The sequence below is a fragment of the Neomonachus schauinslandi genome, chromosome 6, assembly GCF_002201575.2.
Source record: "Neomonachus schauinslandi chromosome 6, ASM220157v2, whole genome shotgun sequence".
Classification (NCBI taxonomy): domain Eukaryota; kingdom Metazoa; phylum Chordata; class Mammalia; order Carnivora; family Phocidae; genus Neomonachus; species Neomonachus schauinslandi.
The window spans coordinates 58,882,575-58,898,302 of NC_058408.1; the positions used below are offsets into that span (position 1 = coordinate 58,882,575).

A 15,728-nucleotide genomic window follows, 5' to 3' on the forward strand; every position below is an offset into this window, starting at 1 on the left:
ACAATGGAGTCAGGACTCAAACCCAGATTTAAGAGCCTCTATGTTTTCACTATTCCCATCTACCTTTCATGAATCTGTTTTATACATATAAGGCTGAAGAACTTAACAGCAATGACTGCTGTTTAAAAGGTTGTAGGATTAAGATTTCCACTTCCAGTAAAAAAAATGGACAAAATAATTCAGACCAACCTCCCACAAAAATTTAAAATATCTGAGGATATCAAGAGCACACACAGTAGCAAGAAATTATTAGATCCAGATGCAAGAGAATACAGAAATCCAGAGAGGCTCTCCAGAGAGCCTAGCTTTGGGGGCAGTTTTCCCCCTGCAGTTATTTGCTAATTCCAGAAGAGGAAATTGAACAGCTGAGAAGTGTGCTTTTGACAGCTTTTGGGACCTGGTTTGCTCGGCCCCCAGCTATCTAGCAAAAGCAAACATAAATCCTCTCTGGATGAAGGGAACATCGTTATAAGCCCCAAATTACTTTAAAATCATTTTTTCAGCATGGCAGGGAAAAGGGTGGACAGGAAGGTGGAAGAGGAGAAGCCTGAGAAGCCAAGGTAAGCTGGAGCCTCTGGAGTAATGGAGGGGAAAGTTCCAGTCGCAGTGTTGAGAAGCGAGCTGCTGAAGCAGCAGCTTGCAGACTTCCCAACAAAGCCTACAAACATCTCCAAGTTTGGATTTGCCACAGGTAGTCAGACAACAAAGAAAGCCTCAGCCATATCCATCAAACTTGGATCAAATAAACCTAAAAAAACGGTTTCAACTCTTGCTCCAAAAACCTTTTCAGTAGCAGCAGCTTTTAATGAAGAGGAAGACAGTGAACCAGAGGAAATGCCTCCAAAGATGAGAATGAAGAATACTGGAAGGGATACATCTACATCCCAATTCCTTCAATAAAGTAAAGCATGGTTTCTCTGATAACCAGAAGCTATGGGAGCGAAATATAAAATCTCATCTCAGAAGTGTCCACAACCAAGACAAATGATGTGTTTTGAAACTGGAGGATGGCGTGGGTGTAAAGTTAAAAGGAATCCTTTTTTAAAGAATGGTAACAGAATATCCTTGGAGCCACCATTTTTTTTTTTTTTTTTTTTTAAGATTGGGTGGTGGTACTCTAATAAGAGTTTGAAATTAGAGTTAATTTATGTTTTGTATTCAGATTTCACGACGTTTGCTAATTTTGTAGTATCATGTGATTAGTTTCCAAAAGGTTACAGATAATTAAAAAAAAATCAGAAATGGTACTTTTCTAAGAATTGCATATTTTTTTTAAGACACAACTATTAGCACATTAAAAGGGAGGCAAAAAGTTATCATCTATTTAAACTGCAAGCAATTACTCTTAACTCCCTTATTAACCTAACCTGTCTGGCTCCCAGGAACAGCCTTATAGAGAGGGAGTATTGTATTGGGAGGAAAATGTTACTGGAATATATTAGATAAAATTAAAATACAGCTTTTTTTCCTAACGGGCCTTTGTTTTGTTTCAAGTCATCATAAACGAGGTATTGCACTGCTATCAGTTGGTATAGATGCTTAGCTCTTTAAAAAAATTTTTAAATTTCATGTAAATTGTTGAGTATTTGAAATAGCCCACTTGACCTTAATGGGTCTTGTCTACCTTCATTAGTCTTCAAAGACCATTTGCTACCAAAGTAAATCAGTATTTTGAATGTGCTTCCCTTGGTGTTTGTTATTAGCTAGTCCCTGTAAGCATTTCCACCAGATCCTGAGGCATCACAAGGAAGCGCTTTTCAAATACAGACCACCACCAAAAATTTAAATGTACATATAATAAATATTTGGCTGGGTTTTTTTTTTTTAAAGGTAGAACCAAAAAAGCAACATTGTATGAAGATGAAAAGGAGAATGATGTACTTTCTGCAACTCTGTTAAAGCTTAAGTTACTAATTTGTGAAAGTGATTTGGTTGGACTTAATACAAGAATTCTTATTTTAGCACAGTAATAGGATTCAAAGTGTATACATATTAATCAATGACCTCTCAAAAGTACAGCTTAGGTACTGAAGGTAAAAGAAAATGTATGGGATCTTTGACCACATATACTTTGTTAGATCTATGTATTGTAGGGTTTTAAAAAAAATTTTGTATATTCTTTTCATGTGATTTTTCACATCTTTAAAAGCATAGACACAGATAAAAGAAACATACAATATAATGATTTCCTTGAAAACTCCTGCAGTGTTTAATTTGGAAGCAGCTTCAGACTATTTTATTGGTGATAACTACTGGCTGGGCTCTTTTAATAGGTAATAGAGAAGCAACCTGTATACATCCCTAACACTTTGTTCATTTGCATTTAAGTTTAGAGTAAGCCCCAAACAATGGAAATGTATATAGAACTATTAGTTCTTACATGATTTAATTATATCAAGATACATGAATTTAACTTGCTTTAATGTAAGTAAACTTTCCACTTTTGTCCATTTTACTGTTTACATTAACATCGCTCTCCTACATGTTCTTTTCTGGACTCAAATGAAATATTAACCTAAGGTCAAGATGGGAGAGGAATGACTGAGATCAATGCCTTTACTAAAATGCCAATAAATTTGGGGTACCTGTGTGTCTCAGTTGGTTAAGTGTCCAACTCTTGATTTCTTTGTTCATGATCTTGGGGTCCTGAGATTGAGCCCCATGTTAGGCTCCAAGCTCAGCGGGGAGTCTGCTCAAGATTCTCTCTCTCCCTCTCTCCTCCTTCCTGCCCTAAAATAAATCTTAAATACCAATAAATTTGTCACACTAAAAAAAAAAAAAATCATTTTTTCAGTCTATATGAATAACCAGGTACAGGGGCGCCTGGGTGGCTCAGTCATTAGGCGTCTGCCTTCAGCTCAGGTCATGATCCCAGGGTCCTGGGAGCAAGCCCCACATCGGGCTCCCTGCTCAATGGGAAGCCTGCTTCTCCCTCTCCCACTCCCCCTGCTTGTGTTTCCACTCTCGCTGTGTCTGTCAAATAAATAAAATCTTAAAAAAAAAAAAAAAAGAATAACCAGGTACATGAAAAAGAATGAAAACCAAACCAAATTTGACAGGAAGAGATCCAAAGGTATTCCAGCTACTGAAGTTATTCAGCACAGATTTTAAATAATCATACTTATATCTGAGGAGATCAAATTATGAATTTCAGCATATAGTTATAAAAAAGGATACAGAAGAATTTCTGACAATGACAGACTAGAGAAAAGCTGAACAAATGAAACACCTGCTTGAAAGCACTGCAGATAAAACAGCAGCAAGGAATTAGGGGTCCAAAATCCTGAAGAGGAAGAAATGCTAGAGAGCTTCATTCTGACATTTGGGTTCATTGGTAATTTGGGCATTTACCAATTCTGGAAGAGGAGATTTAGATTCTGAGAAAATGAGTTTTCAACAGACCTAGACTTGTAAGAATTAAAAATATTACTCTACGGGCACCTGGCTGGCTATGTTGGTGGAGCATGTGACTCAGTCTTTGGGTTGTGGGTTCAAGCCCCATGTTGGGTGTAGAGATTACTTAAAAATAAAATCTTTTAAAAAATATTACTCCAGTATTACTTGAATTTTTAATTATATATTTAATATATACAATTGTCTTCTGGCTTCCATCGTTTATGCTATCAAGTCAATTACAAATTTCACAGAGGGTCCTTTGGTGGTAATCTACCTTCCCTCTTTTTTATAGATCAACGAGAAATAGATGGGACTCTTAAAATGTCTGAACCCAATTTTGTATTATCTCAATCTCTGAAATTGGACTATGGTACTCTGAGATGGCTAGTGACAGTAGCTTTCTGCCAGAATCAATCATAAATTTTTTTTGGAGAGGAATAACAAGTTTTCCTACCTACTGTTCAGCACTCAAAGATAATCAGAAATATGAAGAGATCTGATACCGTGACTGAACATCAAGATAACCAACAGATCCATAAAGAAGATCTCTATAATAGGGTTATCAGACATAAGACTTTTTTTTTTTTTTTAAGATTTTATTTATTTGACAGAGAGAGACACAGCGAGAGAGGGAACACTGCAAACAGGGGGAGTGGGAGAGGGAGAAGCAGGCTTCCCGCTGAGCAGGGAGCCCGATGCGGGGCTCAGACCCTGGGATCATGACCTGAGCCGAAGGCAGACACTTAACGACTGAGCCACCCAGGCGCCCCAAGACTTTAAATGTTCAGGAAAATAAAAAAATAATTGATAATTTCAGCAAAACCATAAGGAACCAAAGGTAAATTCAAAAAACTGAAGACACATTCTCTAACCCATATTAGGACGGCAAAATAACCCTGGTAACAAAATTAGGTAAGACTAATCTCAGTCTTTAACATGATTGCACAAATCCTAAAACAAAATATGAGCAAACCAAATCCAGCAATTTCTTTAAGAGCTATGTAGTGACTATATTGCGTTTACTGCTGGAATTTAAGGTTGGTTTAGCATTAGCAAATTACCAAATGAACAAAAGACACAAATCAAGTGAGACACAGAAAAACCACTCATTAAAAGGTACAACTGGTATCTCTAACCAAGCTGGGAATAGAAGGGAACTTCTTAACCCTGATCAAGAGTGCATACAAAAAATGAGAGAAGAAAAAAGAAACAAAAGGCACAGCAAACAGCATACTCTAATGGTGAAACATTAGAAACCAGAGTTCCTAGCCAGCACCCTAAAACAAATTTTTAAAGTTTTAAATAAAAAATATATAGATTAGAAAAAGGTCATTTCACAGATATGACTAAGGAATTTACTAAAAACTCAAGAGTTATAGTTTAGCAATGGCTGGATAAAACTAAACTACAAAAGTAAATAAAAATATAATTCTAGGAGATATCACTTATAAATAACAAAATTTATAAGCTATAAATTTAAGATATTAAGATCATTGTGAAAAAAATTATAAGTATTATAAGGCCTTACAGATCTAAAAAAATAAGTAGACTCCTGTTCACTGATAGAATATCATGAAGCTGTCCATTTTCTCCAAAATGATCTGAAAATTTAAAGGGAATCCCAATCTAAATGTCAACAAAGCTTTTTGTAAAGCACTGATACTCTGACTCTAAATCGTATGGAAGAACAAAGGATCAAGAATAACGATGATGTTCCAAAACAAAGTCAAGGAACTTGTCTAAGTATTAAAATATTGTGTTTAATGGTATGGGTACCAAAAACCAAGTAGACCAATAGAACAAAATAAAAGATATCAAAAAGACCCAGGCATCAACAGAAATGTGGCACTACATACTGAGGAACAAATTGCTTATTGAATAAATGATGCTGAGACAACTGATTATCCACATGGGAAAAAAATGAAAAAAATCTCTACTTCACACCATACACAAGTCAATGCCAGGTGGACTAAGAACTTGGATATGAAAAACAAAACAATAAAAACTATCATTTGGGGCCTTCAGGTAAAAGAGGATTCTTAAATAAGACACTAAAACCCCTCAAAACGTAAGGGAAAAGATTGATACATTTACTAAATTAAAAATAAACACTTTTAGTCATTAAAAGACGCCATAATGACAATAAAAAAATATAATGCACAAACTGAAAATAGGTATCTGCAAATTAAATCAATCTGCAATTAAGTCTGCAATTAAATCAGATACATAATAAAATTCCACAAACCAATGTAAAGGACAATCCAACAGAAAAATTGGGAAAAGATAATGTTGAGTTAAAAAAAAAAAAAATACAGGCACAGAAAGAAGCACTCAACGTTAATTATATAAAAGTTAAAAAAAAAAGCAAAATTAAATACATAATTTAAATAAATATATATTCACAGGATGCCTGGGTGGCTCGGTTAGCATCCAACTCTTTTTTTTTTTTTTTTAAGATTTTATTTGACAGAGACAGCAAGAGAGGGAACACAAGCAGGGGGAGTGGGAGAAGGAGAAGCAGGCTTCCCGTGGAGCAGGGAGCCCGATGCGGGGCTCGATCCCAGGACCCTGGGATCATGACCTGAGCTGAAGGCAGATGCTTAACGACTGAGCCACCCAGGCGCCCCAAGTGTCCAACTCGTGATTTTAGCTCATGTCATGATCTCAGGGTCATGGGTTTGAACCCCAAGTGGGGCATGAGCACCGAGCCTGCTTAAGATTCTCTCTCTCCCTCTGCCCCTCCCCTCCATCCCCCCAACCCCCACTCATGCATACTCTCAAAAAAAAAAAAATGTACTCACAATAAAACTATTCAGAAAAGAAAGGAAATGATTAGCACAAAATTCCAAATAGTGTCTCTCTTATAAAGAGGGAGGGGGATGCAATCAAGGAGAGATATAATGACCTTCAATGATAGCACACTGCCCTTATTTCTTCTGCTGACTGGAGAATGCACTGCTGTTCATGAATATTCTTTATACCTTAAGTCAATGTTACATTCTTTGTGTATGAAGATTTTAAAAGCTGATAGACCTTTCGTATAGGAAGCTGAAAGCAGTTCTCAAAGCTTTGCTTGTTTTAAAGCAAAACTTCTCCCAAGAAAATTAAGCAGTAAAATGGACAGAATCAGAGCTCCACTGGTTAAAGTGAGGGAGAATGAGAAGGACCAAAGACCTCCTACCCGCACAAACTCATACAGAACCTGAAGTACCCTTTCCAAGAAAAACATGGCAATGAGGATGAGGAAATCAATAGATTCCATATCAATACCTCTTCCAAACTTGAAATTCTTTGATTCTAATGTGCTAAACCATCATGCCCATCCATGAAGTATTCACTTGATCTCACTTCACTTTCACTTAGCACAGGAGCATTTGAAAGATCTACATGTACATTCCTTAGCTCCTACTCACTCTGCATCCACATGTAAATTTGCTTCAGTGTATTCCTCTATGAACCATGATCTTTTCCTAAGCATCAGGTTGATTACACCAGCATAAGCATTTTTAGTTATGTCAACATAGCCATCACTCTAATACAGTCATTTATGTATCTTCTTTAACCGGCACACTTCCCAGGGTTACCAAATTGGCAATTTAAGACCGGTCTAAATTGGTGAACTCCCAAAGCAGCTCACCAATGAGCTTTCCTGAATGAATTGTATTCAATGTTAATTAGTTTAAAAAATAAATTAAGAAAACATTCCTAGAGTCTTTAATAGGTTTCTCTTAATCTGGTTAACTTGAAAATGTTGTAAAAAGAAGCCTTAAAAACTTTTTAAAAATCAAGTATTTATCAGAACCAAAATAATGAACAGTAGGGCCAGTGGCCTGCTCGCAAACAGCAGGGATTCCAATGCACTCAACCAATGAAAAAACCAGAAACAGCTGAAGTAAAAATGAAGTTAATCACCAGCTAAGTTTCTATTTTTGTCTTACCACCACCTATTTAGTTAATAACTTCAGATGATGTAACACGTGGGGAGATTAGCTAGATTCACACTTCAAAATCTACAACAGAATTCCTCTTCTGTACTATATATGTTTTTCATTCAAAGCTATAAAAGGACCAACTAAAAAAATTTGCCCCTACTTTGTTCCACAGTCTACTGCCCTGATCCCAGGCAAACAAAAAAAGTCTAGTACATATTTTTCACTAAGACTGGAAAAAACTCAAAGGACATAACCAAAAGGGACTCTAAAATATTCTTTTCATTTATAAAGAACAGCATTATAAATATAACAAAATAGCTGCTTGTTATGGCAGATTTGAAAAACTTATTTTTAATTTCAAACACTTCTATAGGCTAGTTGTCTACATTTTTAAGTAAAAAAAATGACACTTTTGAATGTAAATTAAAAATAAAACTATTATCATGATTTTCATTCTAATCACAGAGGAAACTGGTTAAAACCTAGTTCGTAGAAGAGTTCAGTTCAGAGTTTAGGTATACAGTCATATCCTTTGGTATCCCACAAGTCTATTTAATTTTAAATTTTTTAAGGATCACATACACCACCTACCATTTCTATGAAGATTCTCCAACAATAACGTTATTCTTCCCCCAACTTATGTTTTATGTGTCCATGTAAAATCTTAACCAGGTACATACACACTCAATGCCTATTATTCTATCCATTCCCCCATACTTACTTGCAGCCTGACAATGAAACCGAAATCCTCGTGGAATTTCACCTGTAATACAAAATATTTTGTTGAGAGCAGCTCTCTGGTTTTGCTAGAGCCATATGCCATAGGATGGACTGAGTCATAACATAGGTAATGGCTATTGCTATGTGAAAATACAAAAAAAATTAAACTTTCATAGAAGTTTATTTTTTTTTTAAACCAAAGGAATGATGACTATTAAAGAATTTTGGTATATTTGGTATATTGTCTAAACTACTTTAAAAAGGAAGTTACTCCTTACAGAAAAGAAATAGTAAAGAAAACTTGCTTAAGGAGTCTTAGCTAGGGGTCCACGAGGCCCTTAACATAGGGCCTCATGTACGTAGATCTAAAAAAAAAAAAAAAAGAAAAAGTCTCCAAATTCAATCTTTTTATAATGTTTTACAACTGTATGAAGAAAAGTAGTTATTTAATTTATCCTAAGCAGCAGCTCTCACAAGTGTGAGTAGGATGATTAGTTTCTGTCATTGAAACACAAGAAAAAGCGCTGGCTTATTCTAATGAATTTTAAAGCAACTGACAAAACAAAAGATGAAGTTCTTCTTTCCCCAACCTCTACCCCTTCACTCTTCTCCCTATATGTTTCTCCTACCTGCCTTTAAAGGTATACTGGTCCTTTAACTATCCTCTTGGGAACCTAATGGAATCCTAGGTCTTCATCACTACTTGGTTTGCTGGGTGGAACAGCCAGAAGAGCTCCTGAGAACATCCAAGAGACTATTACGTGTCAGGCTATCTTCACACCTTCTCTCGTACTCCTTAGAGCAGCCAACGATACGTATTAGTCCCACTTTATAGATAAGCTAATAAGTTCAGAAAGGTTAGGAACTTTGCTCAAAGTTATAAAACAACAGCAGGTTAAAATCTAGTGATCTCCAAGGTGAAGGATGGGTTAAAGAAATAAAAGCACAAAGGCATAAAAAGCTTTTAGAAAATTCCAAGATGTAAGGCCACAGGTAAGCAAACAACAGGCTATTTTTCAGTCATACTATCAACCCAACTCTAATACTTTCTTGAGATTAAAAGCTTAAACTAAAAAACTCTGTGTAAACACCTAATTCTTAACAATTTTTCAACCAATTATAATGAAGTCTTACTACACTTTAAGAACTATACATCAGCCCTTAAGAAAACAAATCCTGTTGAATAAAGTCAACATAAAATGAATACTGTTTAATATCTAGCATCTACTCACTCTACTTACCAGGATTTATAAAACTGTGGAAATCTGCCATAATACCTTCTTGGAGAGAATATTTAACACAGCCTATTTCACAAGGGAGGAAGCGCTGTTCACAATGAGGAGGTAGCTCACCATGGCTAAAAATGTTCAAAAAATAAAAAATGCCTCCAAGGAGAGCTAAAAAAAATAAAAAGAAAAAAAAGTAAGACAACACAAACAGTTGAGAGTTGAATCCTCTACAAAAGCAAAAGTTTTAGAACCATTTTCCTTGTGTTCCCATAATCCTAAAAGCTGGAAAAGAGAAAACTAATCATCTGTACCAGATAAATGAATCAAAATTTTTATAATTACACTTATCAAGAATTACAGTGGTAACCACTCTGCATGAAGCAACGAAATTATTCAAACTTGAAGCCAGCTCTACATAATTTAGCTAAACATAAGCCCCGAATTTTAGGAATGACTTAAGAAAAGCTGTGACCCATATTCAACAAATACAAGAGGTTTGGGAAATAAAGCCAAGTAGAATCAGTATAGAAAAACTCTGATATAAACTATGGACAATTTAGTTCACTCTTCACTTTTTACCAATATAAATAAGAACACTGATAAATTCTCTAAAGAAAGAAATATGAGAATGTGTGAAGGGTCTTATTTAACAGGATTGGCCACATTTAAGAGTGTTAAAAGTTGGGACACCTGAGTGGCTCAGTTGGTTAAGCAGGGAGCCTGCTTCTCCCTCTCCCTCTGCCTGCCATTTCCCCTGCTTGTGCTCCCTTTGTGTGACAAATAAAATCTTAAAAAAAAAAAAAAAAGACTGTTAAAAGTTTATTAATCTTCAACAAAGTCAGAACACAAAACAGCCAGAAGGAATAACAAGGATTCTTATTAGCTAAGTTCTTTCCTAGGCTAGCTCAGTAATTCAACCTCTTTATAATTTAAATGTATTTAAGGGTCTAGCTGTAAACACTTAAATTTAAGAAGTATATTTAGTAACATATAAAGTGGTTATTAACCAAGAGACCAGATTTTTGTATAAAACCAAACAATCTCTCCACTGTTATTTCAACAAATGCAAATTACCCGATCTTTTACAACTTTAGCATTACCATATTTGAACCCTTGTAGGCGATTATTCTGAAATGCAGGATCAAAATGAACAGAACACATAAGTACTGATCAATATATCATTATGTTTTGTGCACCCACACTTATCTAAGCGTTTTGCTTTTGGGATTACTCTACCTTGATCACTTTTTAGAGACAAATTTGACATATCCGGGGGTGAAACATTCTGCCTTGGTACAAGCATGCCTGGCCACCTCAGTGGAGTGGAAACAGGTTTCTAAAGAGGAAGAAAATAATTGATCACATACTCAAACTCTTACTGGGCACTTTATACAAATACTTAAATTCAGCAAAATACCTGAAAAACAGTTCACAGATTACTTCAGTAACCTCTGTAGGCCAATGAGCCCAATGAGTAAATAAGCATGTATTTGTCAGTGACACCAACTCCCAAAGGCAGACAAGGGCAACATCTATAAATATTCTGAATCAAAAGGTGAGTGGTAAATGACCAATTCAACAACCATTTGCCCACTACTGATAATCTAAATTAATCCCCCAGTGGCCAAAAGAACATCATTCGACAAAGTAATTTGTTTTTCACTTAAACTAAAAACCCAATCATGCTGACTTCAAGACTCAATGAGTACATATACAGCATGGCTTACATTTTGAGGGAAAAGGTCTTATAAGAAATTATAGTTAAAAAAAAAAAACCAAAAAACCAAGGTTCTCCCGTATAACTAAGTACCAATTCAACTGATTAGAGCTTCTATTCAAACATACATCCACAAAATAAAAATCTCTCAAACCTAAAGCAAGCAAAGCGCTCTTGAATTTCAATCCAATGTTGACAGTTTAAAGAAAGAATGGAATTTTACTATGTAAGAATGGAAACAACAGGGGCGCCTGGGTGGCTCAGTCGTTAAGCGTCTGCCTTCGGCTCAGGTCATGATTCCAGGTCCTGGGATCGAGCCCCACTTCAGGCTCCCTGCTCTGCAGGAAGCCTGCTTCTCCCTCTCCCACTCCCCCTGCTTGTGTTCCCTCTCTCGCTGTGTCTCTCTCTGTCAAATAAATAAATAAAATCTTTAAAAAATGGAAAGAACACGGAGGGGGAAAAGTCCACAATTACCCTGAATTTTCCTGATACAAATCAACAAGAAAATTTTTATTTCGTACTTTACCATTCTACTACACATAAATGTACCCAAATCAACTTTATTCAACTCTTACCTATAAGGCACACTAACATTTACCAACATGTGCAAGTTTTGTTATTTTAATATTTTAAACACAACAGCGTGCCTGGTTTCAGGTGTAATTTAAAAAGAGAGAATGGTCCAAGCTACTTTTTTTTTTTTTTAAGATTTTATTTATTTATTCGACAGAGAGAGACAGTGAAAGAGGGAGCACAAGCAGGGGGAGTGGGAGAAGGAGAAGCAGGCTTCCTGCAGAGCAGGGAGCCCGATATGGGGCTCAATCCCAGAACCCTGGGATCATGACCTGAGCCGAAGGCAGACGCTTAACGACTGAGCCACCCAGGCGTCCCGGTCCAAGCTACTTTTAAACATTAAAAAAAAGGGGGGGGTCTTTAATCATAAAGGGGTTTAAAGGAACCCTTAGAGATCATCTAGTACAAACCTTAAAACCCAACACTCTCATCACTGATCATGGTTTATTGGTTGCAGGTTTCCTAACAGGAATTCCCCCAGCCTTTCAACACCAAATAACAACATGTGCCCTAGTTAGGAAACCTGTTGGCTTTTTAACAGCATTCTGACACCAGGGGAGAAAAAAAAGAAAAATTCTTCTTTGCGCTAAACTGAATCACCCACTAGTCCACCCTTGGCATTCACCCACTCACTCATCCAGCATTTAGTGAACATGCCTATGTGCCAGGCGGGTAGCGGCTCTTCTCAGGCTAACTTTACCTGCTTCTCTGAAGGCCCAGCGTCCTTTCCCTGGGCCGCTCTCCACTCTCGAGCCATTTCTGCATATTTCTCCTTTTCTTCCTCCCTCAAAAGCTTGGGGACATTTAAGGGGGTTGAGAAAGGAGAGAAACAGCAATGAGGACCGAGCGCCCTAGGCCCCAGAGGCAGAAGCCCAGACATTACAAGTGGTTCCTGCGTTGGTTTGCCCTAAGGCGGGAACGGGGGGCTTCCTTCCCCTCCAGCAGGGGCCAAGGGGTCACTGGCCTCCTTGAGGCCTCTTTCCTTGTCGCCTCGCCCTCCCACTTGCCCAACTGCCTGGTCCGCCCCCCTGGGCCCCCCTGCCCCCCACTCCCTCCAGTCTTACCGCCCAGTCAGCAGAGCAGTAGGGGATGGCATTAGCTACGCGAGCCACAGGCAGCCCTCGCCTCCGTAATTCGGGGATCTTCTCCTGCACAAAGAAATAGTAGGCATTACGGCTGGCCCTGCGGTTTGGCATGGCGAGCGAGGTCAGGATTCGACGACGTGAGCCAGAGACACCACAAGCCGCCGGCGCCCTAGCCGGGCTCCCGCCCTTAGTAACCGAGGCAGGCGCCTGCGCGCGAAGGCCTGCAGCTCTCGACCAATTAGGGCGCTGTGCGCAGCCGCACTGGCCTCACTGGGAGAAAAACAGTCTGAGACTGACTCGTGGGGCAGTGGGGGTGGGGTGGAGGGGGAGCTTGGTCACAGGTGCAGTGCATTCTGATTGGCTGGGTTGAGGCGTTGGCGGGGTTGCTGTCGCGTGGAAGGTTTGGCGCAATTCCTGTACATTATTGCGTAATATGTGTCAAAGCCGGTAGAGGAAAAGAGGACTAGTGAGTGGTTCAAGTTCTTTCATGTTTTGTAACTGTAAAAGGCCAACTCTGTGCCAAGCGCCGTGAAAGGTGTTGGGTGGGGGACAGAGTGAGGAGCACGACAAAAAAGATCTTTTCCCTCCAGAAGTTCACAGTACAATGGAGAGAGTTTGAGGGGAAGATGACAAAACAAGTGCATCAACCAGTATGGGTTTTTCTTTTTTTTGATTATTGCTTTTTTGTTTTTCCCCCATTCTTAAGTTAAACTTGTTATAATTGCAAAGAATATGTTTTTTTAAAAAGCAAATTTTAAGTGTTAGGAAGAAAATGTACAATAAGCTAGATTTAAAATAATGTCCTTGAATAAAATTTTATAGATTTCCTCATAAAGGTGGTGTCATTTTTTTGTTAGTTTTATTCCTGGTATATATTTGGAGCTACTATGAAAGCTTTTGTTTCCATTGCATCTTTTTTTTTTTTATTCTTTAAGTTCAATTTAGTTAACATATACTATATTATTAGTAGAATTTAGTGATTTATCAGTTGCATATAACACCCAGTGCTCATTACATCAAGTACCTTCCTTAATGCCCATCACCCAATTATCCCTTGTCCCCACCCCTGTCCCCTCCATCAACCCTCAGTTTATTTCCTAGAGTTCAGCTTCTCTTATGGTTTGCCTCCCTCTCTATTTTCATCTTATTTTATTTTTCCTTTCCTTCCCCTATGTTCTTCTGTTTTGTTTCTTAAATTCCACATGAGTGAAATCATATGGTATTTGTTTTTCCCTGACTGAATTATTTCACTTGGCATAATATCCTCTAGTTCCATCTACATCATTGCAAATGGCAAGATTTCATTCTTTCTGATGGCTGAGTAATATTCCATTGTATATATATACACCACATCTTCTTTATCCATTCATCTGTTGATGGACATCTGGGCTTTTTCCATAGTTTGGCTATTGTGGACATTGCTGCTATAAGCATTGTGGTGCATGTGCCCCTTCAAATCACTATGACTGAATGGGTCAACCAGGAAATTAAGAATTTAAAAAGTACACAGAAGCAAATGAAAATGAAAACACGACAGTTCAGAATGTTTGGGATGCACCAAAGGTGGTCCTAAGAGAGAAGTATATTACAATACAGGCCTTTCTCAAGAAACAGGGAAGTCTTTTTTAAAAAGATTTTATTTATTTGACACAGAGAGAGACAGCCAGAGGGGGAACACAAGCGGGGGGAGTGGGAGAGATGGAGAAGCAGGCTTCCCGCAGAGCAGGGAGCCCAATGCAGGGCTGGATCCCAGGACTCTGGGATCATGACCTGAGCCGAAGGCAGATGCTTAACGACTGAGCCACCCAGGCACCCCCTGAGACAGGAAAAGTCTTAAATATACAACGTAATATTACATCTAAAGGAGCTGGAAAAGGAACAGTAAATAAAGCCTAAATCCAGTAGGAGAAGAGAAATAATAAAGATTAGAGCAGAAATCAATGATATAGAAATTAAAAAAAAAAAAAGAACAGACCAACAAAACTAGGAGCTGGTTCTTTGAAAGAATTAATAAAATCAATAAATCCCTAGCCAGACTTATCAAAAAGAAAAGAGAAAGGACCTAAATTAACAAAATCATGACTGAAAGAAGAGAGCTCACAACCAACACCAAGGAAATACAATTTTAAGAACATATGAGTGACTATATGACAACAAATTAGACAATTTGGAAGAAATGGATGCATTCCTGGAAACTTATAAACTACCAAAACTGAACTAGGAAAAAACAGAAAACCTGAACAGACCCATAACCAGCAAAGAAGTTGAAGCAGTAATAAAAAATCTCCCAACAAACAGGAGTCCAGGGCCAGATGGCTTCCCAGGGGAATTCTACCAACTATTTAAAGAAGAAATAATACCTATTCTTCTGAAGCTGTTTCCAAAAATAGAAATGGAAGGAAAACTTTCAAACTCATTTTATGAGGTCAGCATTACCTTGATCCCAAAACCAGACAAAGGCCCTACCAAAAAGGACATTTACAGAGCATGGATGGAAAAACTCTCAACAAGATACTAGTCAATAGGATCCAACAATATGTTAAAAGGATTATTCACCACGACCAAGTGGGATGTATTCCTGAGCTGCAAGGGTGGTTCAACATCTGCAAATCAATCAACATGATACACTACATTAATAAAAGAAAGGACAAGAACTATAATATCCTCTCAATAATGCAGAAAAAAGCATTTGACAAAATACAGCATCCTTTCTAGATTAGAAGTCTCCACAGTGTAGGGACAGAGGGAACATACCTCAATATCATAAAAGCCATATATGAAAAGCCCACAGTGCATTTCATTCTCAATGGGGAAAAACTGAGAGCTTTTCTCCCAAGGTCAGGAACACAACAGGGATGTCCATTCTCACCACGGTTGTTCAACATAGTACTAGAAGTCCTAGCCTCAGCAATCAGACAACAACAACAACAACAACAAATAAAAGGCATCCAAATTGGCAAAGCAGTAGTTACAATAACTCTTAATGTCCTTGTCTGTTCAGTCCATCATCTGTGTCATTTCTGGGTCTTGTTCTACTGATTGATTTTTCTCCTTATTGCTTCTTTGCAAGCGTGGT

General features: G+C 37.7%; 1 protein-coding gene across 2 annotated transcripts in view; it reads right to left on the reverse strand.

The window, feature by feature from the left end:
• MAEL (maelstrom spermatogenic transposon silencer) overlaps positions 1 to 12,763 on the reverse strand; it is a 35,047-nt gene extending 22,284 nt beyond the window's left edge. The window contains exons 1-5 of one of the 2 annotated variants that reach the window (XM_021682673.1): positions 12,632 to 12,763; positions 12,268 to 12,360; positions 10,514 to 10,613; positions 9,290 to 9,445; positions 8,050 to 8,091 (exon numbers count right to left, since the gene is read on the reverse strand). In XM_021682673.1, the coding sequence (XP_021538348.1) occupies positions 8,050 to 8,091; positions 9,290 to 9,445; positions 10,514 to 10,613; positions 12,268 to 12,360; positions 12,632 to 12,763 (523 nt within the window). The remainder of the gene's footprint in view (positions 1 to 8,049; positions 8,092 to 9,289; positions 9,446 to 10,513; positions 10,614 to 12,267; positions 12,361 to 12,631) is intronic. The other variant, XM_021682674.1, reaches the window with a different exon arrangement.
• Between the last annotated feature and the right edge of the window lie 2,965 nt (positions 12,764 to 15,728).